The sequence below is a fragment of the Argentina silus genome (assembly GCF_951799395.1).
Source record: "Argentina silus genome assembly, chromosome: 2".
Taxonomy (NCBI): Eukaryota; Metazoa; Chordata; class Actinopteri; order Argentiniformes; family Argentinidae; genus Argentina; species Argentina silus.
Genome location: NC_139656.1, coordinates 2,284,286 through 2,291,785, shown reverse-complemented (window position 1 = coordinate 2,291,785; position 7,500 = coordinate 2,284,286). Strand labels below are relative to the sequence as shown.

At 46.6% G+C, this 7,500-nt stretch overlaps 1 protein-coding gene across 1 annotated transcript in view; it reads right to left on the bottom strand.

Moving 5' to 3' along the window:
• Positions 1 to 7,500, bottom strand: part of tenm2b (teneurin transmembrane protein 2b) — a gene marked incomplete at its 5' end in the record, with an annotated part of 107,633 nt that overhangs the window by 43,006 nt on the left and 57,127 nt on the right. Inside the window, 3 exons of the mRNA XM_083693809.1 lie at positions 1 to 28; positions 1,457 to 1,509; positions 3,096 to 3,218. The exon at positions 1 to 28 is cut by the window's left edge and continues 62 nt beyond it. Coding sequence (XP_083549935.1) covers positions 1 to 28; positions 1,457 to 1,509; positions 3,096 to 3,218 — 204 coding nt within the window. The remainder of the gene's footprint in view (positions 29 to 1,456; positions 1,510 to 3,095; positions 3,219 to 7,500) is intronic.

Sequence of the window (7,500 nt, the reverse complement as noted above, 5' to 3'; positions counted from 1 at the left end):
GGGAGATGTTGAACTTGAGGAAGAGCGGCTGGCGCAGATGGAGCAAGGAACGCCAGAAGAACCCTGGAGGGACGTCCTGACTCACCCTGCGGCCCACCTCCAGCTCCCCAGTGGTGATACTGCTGTTCCTGTACACCCAGGGGCCTGGCGTGTGTGTGTGTGTGTGTGTGTGTGTGTGTGTGTGTGTGTGTGTGTGTGTGTGTGAGAGAGAGGGAGGGGTTATAGAAAGGGAGAGAGAGGAGAAAGAGTGACAGAATAAGAGAGAGATTAATATGGAAGAGAGGGAAAGAAATAGATCCAGAATTAAAATCCCCATACCCAAGGTGAGAGAGAGAGAGAGAGAGAGAGAGAGAGAGAGAGAGACACAGAGGGAGTGAATAAGACAAGAGAAAGGAGGAAAGCGGAAAAAGAGCAAGAGAGAAAAAGAGTGAGAGCTACCACTGTATTCCCAAGATACAAACAGAAAAACTTTCTCTAGCTTCAAAATGCAAATATTAATTTTGTTTTCATAGTGAGAGCACCCCAGACGCTGTTCTGCCAGACTCAGGTGTGTGTGTGTGTGTGTGTGTGTGTTTATGGCACTATTAATCACCGTCACACTGTAAGGCTTTTAGAGTGTTTTCACAGCAGCATCGCACAGGCTTTTCCCTAAGGAGGCGGCAAGGTACGAAAGACATGGTCACATGGTCATATTATATAGCGAGCGATTCCTCTCTCTCTCCGTCCGTGAGGTACCACAGAGACAAAGCGGACAGATATGTTTGTCATCCAGCTCTCCTGGGAGGGGAGAGCAACCACTGTTGTTAAGACTTTGCTAAATCACCATAGTCACATATGTAGGGAGTGATGTGGTGTTTTAATAAAGTCTTCTTCTACCTCTTCTTCTTCTTCTTCTTCTTCTTCTTCTGTGTGACTTTTCCATTCAGCAGCATGTCTGTCCTTAACCCACCCCCTGGTTGACCTGCATATTGATACAGGAACAGATGTGCTCTCTCTCACACACATCTTGTCCTCTCTAATTACAACTCCCTCTAATTACAAAACATCCAGCAAACTCAAATGCTCAATTTCAGCGTTTGAATTAGGCAAACAAATTTGGCCCAGATAGGCAGTTTGTGTGTGTGTGTGTGGGTGTGTGTGTGTGTGTGTGTGGGTGTGTGTGTGTATGTGTGTGTGTGTGTGTGTGTGTGGGTGTGTAAGAGAGAGAAAGCGAGAGTGTGTGTGTGTGTGTGAGTGTGAGTGTGTATGTGTGTGTGTGTGTGTGTGTGTGTGTGAGTATGTGTGTGTGTGTGGTGGGGGTATGTGTGTCTGTGTGTGTGTGTGTGTGTGTGTGTGAGAGAGCGTGTGTGTGTGTGTGTGTGTGTGTGTGCGCGAGCGTGTGTGTGTGCGTGTGTGTGTGTGTGCATGCTGTGTGAGAGCGCGCGCGTGTGTGATTGTGTCGTTGGCAGCTCCTCACAGCCACTCCAGCCTCCCCTCCATCAAAGCCAACCTCATGCTGTTGGAACAACACTTCAGAGGACGAGTTCACAGCTCGCGTCTCCGAGAGTGATTTCTCAGCGCCTCCCGCCTACGGTACGCCCCCCTCGCGCTGGATTAGACGAGCGCGGCGCCGCAGTCCTCCCAAATTAAGACGTGCTTCAAACGCGGCCAGCTCCGCAAACCGGCGGGAGCGGTACCGTGTTTTAACAGCAGTCACGCAACGTGCAACGGTACGTGGGAGGAAGAATTACGGAAGGATTTATCGAGAGTTCATTTCAGTTCTTTGTTGAAGTGTTAACTTTTCACACTAATTCACGGGCAAAAGTAGCGTGCAACACGACATGTGTTACATATTAGAAGGATGGTCAGCTTGTGTGTAATTCGGCGATTATATATGAGTCTAAACGAACCACTTCAAAGAGAAAAGTAAATACTTTAAGTCTGGAATAATGCTATTAGCAACGGTCCTTTAATAGAATAGAATGAGAAACCTGTGGAGGACATGTTGATGTGATTAGTGTGTCTGAGTGTGTCTGGGTGCAGAGACAGGCTGGGCTAAGCTCCATCACAATCAAACCACTTCAGAGAGATACAGCAAATAAGGAGTATTTCAGTGTAAATGGAGTTCTCTCTTTTCTTTTCTGCTCATTAATAAACTCTTTCATTCAGTATTGCAAGTGTGAGTGCAGACCCATCTTTTTTACTGTATTATTTACTGTTTATTAAAAACAAGTCAGTGTGCAGGCCCGGGTTTTCTGATATTTCGTTAATAAGTAGGAGCCTAATAGTTCTTGTTCTGACCGTTTTGGGTCTTAATGACCAAGTTGTGAGGCATTTGTAGATGTCTGGCCTCCGATTCTGTAGTCGCAGCCATGGACTGAAGTCTCACACCAATTCGCTATGAAGAACCGTACGTCACAAACTGCAGAATGTAAACAAAACTGGAGACCCTCGTCATTTTTGGAGACAGGCGCCATCGTTATGATTGCTTGCAAAAGAGAGTCAGCGCGGTAGCAAATTCATGCTAAATTCCAGTAAATTACTCCATTTACCTTATATGTAAGCTTAGTAAACCTTGGGCCAACTCAGAACATATTTAACATGTTTTATCTACTGCTCACATTTACTTTTGCGAGCAAACATAACGGTGACTTCGATGTCTCCAGTTGGGTTCACATTCTGCAGTTCGTGACAGACAGACTTTCATAGTGTATTCACAAACTAAATTCTGTAACAGAGTACCTTTCACAATACTGATTAAGTCCTCAACGCCTGCTCAGACTGCAGTCCTATTCTCTGGCCTTCTCCCAGAAGTATGCATTCATCCATTACTGCTTGTGGATTTGAATTGAGCATTGATTGGTATAAGCATGGGCTGGAGAGAGTCTCCTCCATCATAAATGTCACTCCATTCCTTTTAAATCGATAATAATAAATAGTAATTCATTGCATTTATACCTTTCTAGACACCCAAAGCGCTCACTATGAAGGGAAGTGAATCGGTACACCCTTTGTTATTAAAGGTTAGAGAATCAGACCGCTGCAGACTCGGTGTGTGGTTTCAGCACCATGGCCAGCGGTGCTACCTAGACCAGGCAGCCTGTGTCAGTTCCTACCTCTGCCTCCAGAGGGCACTGTTGCGACGTCGCTGCTGCCCGGCAGGCCGGTGCTCAGGCCTGTGTTGACCAGGTGACCGTCGGTCGGCTTCAGCTGCCAGTTCAGACCCAGCAGGTTCAGAGCTGAGGGGACAGGAACAGGATATGACATCAGTGTGAATCCACACACACACACACACACACACACACACACACACACACGACCACATGCCACTAATTAATCACATGGGCAGAGCTGTGACAGAAATAGAGGGGAGGAAGAGAGGGAGGGGGGGGAAAGGATATGATATGATATCATCAACTGGATATTACCATGGTGTGAATGCTATATCACCAACAGAGCTGAATTGGGCTGATGTACCCAACCGGATTAAACCCGGGGTCGTTTGTGCACCACAAGACCGCTAGCCCACTGAGCTAAAGCCTATAGGTGGCATCACCACACACACAGAGAGGCGGCGCAGAGCACAGCTGGCCCGACTCAGCAGTACAGTTGACAGCTGGCCCACCTAGATGGACGGTTAAAGCCCAGAGCCAGCGTGCAGCCCACGAGAACGGATATCTTTAATCACCTTATCATTTATCATCACTTAATCACCGCGGTGCTCGGTAAACCAACTCATCCCCGCGGTCACGGAGGAACCACAACAGGCGGCTCGAAGTGGTTTCACTTATCGTCCAATCTTTTAACGTGGTTGTACCGCTCCAGCCTCCTTATTTAAAACACGAGTTTATTGTTAAGTAGGGCTGTGTTCCATCATCTGCTTCTGCGAGGCGATAAAGTTGGAAATTGCAGTAAATTGCTGTAAAACGCTGCGGAGTGCTTCGCTTCGCCAAAGGTGAAGAGACACTGGAATGTATCGTGAAGTAATGACTTCGCCCGTATAGATTCGGCGAGAGAGGGACACGAACAAAGACAGACGTTCTTTCTGAGGCTCGTCCGTCCGTAAGAGTATTGGATGTGGGATTAATAATTTCACAGCGGTTTTTCATCTACCCCCTCAGAAGTGCAATTACCACCGCTGCTGCCAATGACCTTTTCAACGGGAGGAGACCGAGAGGGGAACACCCCCGGATGGATCAGAGCTGGGAAAATGAGCTATTAGGGTTTTGGAGAGGGGTGTCATCTCCACCAGGCTCACATCAACGTCGCCGTGATAAGGCAGACAGGTTGATGTATGTCTTTACAGGATCATGATGGGAACAGAAGTTCTGCGAGGCAAAGCTCTCAAGGCCATCATCTACATGGCGCTGGAGAGGGTGTTCCAAGTGCTGGGAAAGGGGTTAAAGATATGATGGGCGTGTGTGTGTGTGTGTGTGTGTGTGTGTGTGTGTGTGTGTGTGTGTCCCTCATACCCTCCTTTACATGGATACAAACAAACACTCCTTGACATTGTGCTGGCCAGGCACATGAGTGAGTGTGCATGCACACACACACACACACACACACACACACACACACACGCTTGCTCTCACACACACACATGCACACATTCACATTATCGCTTTCACACATACACACGCACACTCACACACACACACACACACACACACACACACACACACACACACAGACACACATGCTTGCTCTCACACACACACATGCACGCATTCACATTATCGCCTTCACACATAAACATGCACACGCACACGCACACGCGCACGCGCACACGCACACACACACACACACACACACATACACCCACACACACTCACACACACACACACACGCACACTGGAGAAGATGCGGACGTCTGCAGTATCAGTGTTAATGACTCACCTTCATCCCTGCCCTACTATCCCACCTAAATCTCATCCCCAGAAAATCAATGACCTCCCACTCGTCTCCCCCTCTCTCCCCCGTGAGGCGAGACAGGCAGACCAGCCAGAGTGGAGACTGAGGAGGATGGATAGACAGATCAGGACAGGCCCCCCACTCCCTCCCTCTCTATCCCCTCCCCAGTGAAGCGATGCAGACCAGGATACCCCTCAGTATCACTCCTGTCTGTCCCCCCCCTCTCTCTACCCCCCGCCCCCACCACCACCAGCCAGAGAGGAGACTTCGGAGGATGGATAGACAGACCAAGACAAGGCTCCCCCCCCCCCGCCCTGTCCCCATATCTCCCCTTTTTTTTAAATACATTTTTCTAGGGCAGTTCTGCTTTATTGGGATAGAAACAGTAGAGATTGACAGGAAGGATGGGAGAGAGAGAGAGAGAGAGAGAGGAGGGATGACATGCAAGATATGTCGAGGTTTGGAAGTGAACCAGAAACCTTGCGGTGATGTGGTATGCACATTAGTGTGCTACGCCACTAAGCGCCCCCTGCTTTGGGACATTGTTGAAAAAAATAGCTTTTAGCGGTTTTGATTGCTAATTATTTTTGCTAATGTTTGCTAATACTTTCCATTGACAGGGTACACTTACCATAACCACTTCAAACCCATTCATATAGCTATAAAGCTATTTATCTAGCTGTCTTCTATTGTGATGAAATAGTACATTATCTTCTTTTTAGGCGAAACAGAACTCTGCCGAGACATCCAGCAGTGTAAGGATGTTTTGCAACGACACACACACACACACACACACACACACACCACACACACACACACACACACACACACACACACACACACACACACACACACACACACACAGGCAGTCATCTCTACACCTCATCTCTAAACAAGCCGACTGTGCAGCGACAGTTATGCACGCTGTAAAACTGTACCCATGGGGCCGTCTGTTAGGTTGCACGGGAGAAATAGCACGGGAGGAGAAAACCACTTTACCAGCATTAGCTCAGAGAGAGAGAAGCCACAGCTTCTACACGTAGCCTACATGCTGAACAACTCCCAGCGTTAACCCTCATCATCATCACCATCATCATCAGCAGCAGCAGCAGCAGCAGCAGCAGCTGATGAAACATTGACCAATGAGGCTGAGAGACATTAAGAATGAACACCTATTAGAGAACAGGCTTCGCTTGTGCTATTGGTCATCCTCAGTTAACTCGGACCAATGACACAGTGTCTATGCAGGCATTTAGAATCATCCCCCCCCGCCCCCCCCCCACTCCCCCCCCCCCCCACCGCCCAATCCTATATATCTCTCCCCCACACCATGGTAAGGCTTCACTCTGCAGTCCACTTCTGGCTCCTTCTCCCTGAGTACTGAGCACTGAGTACTGTGGTCCTCTGTGGCTCAGTGGGTAGAGCATGGTGCTAACAACGCTTAGGTTGAGGGTTTGATTCCCGCCAGGACCATATATACTGAAAAATGTATGCACTCACTGCAATGTAAGTCACTTAGGATAAAAGTGTCAGCTAAATGGCATATATATATTATATTACCTAGCAGGGAATGCATGCTTACAGCAGTACATACTATTGGTACCAAATAGCATATAAGTGTTGCTTACAGGACCTATATATATATATATATATATCATATATATATAAATATAGGCCATCAATGAATATCAAATACATGTAAATGGTGTGTATTGTACAGAATATGAATAAATCTCAAAGACATCAAAGTGTACTCATAAGTGAATATGTATTTTTAAAGTAAATCATGTGTTTTCTAAGTAAATCATTGTAAATAGATATAGAACTGTAAATGAATAACCCATTCCCCAGGAGTAAATGAATAACCCAAACCCCATGCACACAAGAGGCAATGTAAAGCAGTGTAATGTCTGCCAGTGAACCAGCATGTTAAGAGTTAAACGTCCGGTGGTCGCTCCAGTGCACTTAGACTGCTTAATTACATCACGGGGAAGTCTTCCACAAACTCATTTTCGTCCTCGCAATAAACATGAATAATTAACCGAAAAATGTGTTAGATGAGATATTCATGAGATGGTGCATAACACTTTATGTAATCTTTATGTATAATTTACCTCGTCAAAGTGATGTATAATATTACCTACAAAGGGACGCATCGGAGAGATGAACTCACTGCTGTTGAGAGGATTTTATTTGATCTTTTGTTTATTTGTTTGTTTGTTCATCCACATCGCTGAATTTATGTGATTTATGACCACTGGGGCATTTATGATTATTGCACAAACCGTTGTTGTTGTTTCTGAGTCACAAACTGTCTTTCTATTTGTGGAAATAAACTCAACTAAAACTGAACTATGTGAGTTGTCCAATCAAGTATTACAAGTGTTTTCCCCACCCAGCCACAGGCACTTCAATAGCAAAACTGCTTCTAGGACAAATCCAACTGCTAACCCTAATATCTGCAACAAGCGCGATTATAAGCCTATATACTGTTACGACACCCATGAGAGATAATCAGGGGAGAGAGAGAGAGGGAGAGAGAGAGAGAGAGAGAGACAGACAGAGAGAGAGAGAGAGAGAGAGAGAGACAGAGAGAGAGAGACAGAGAGA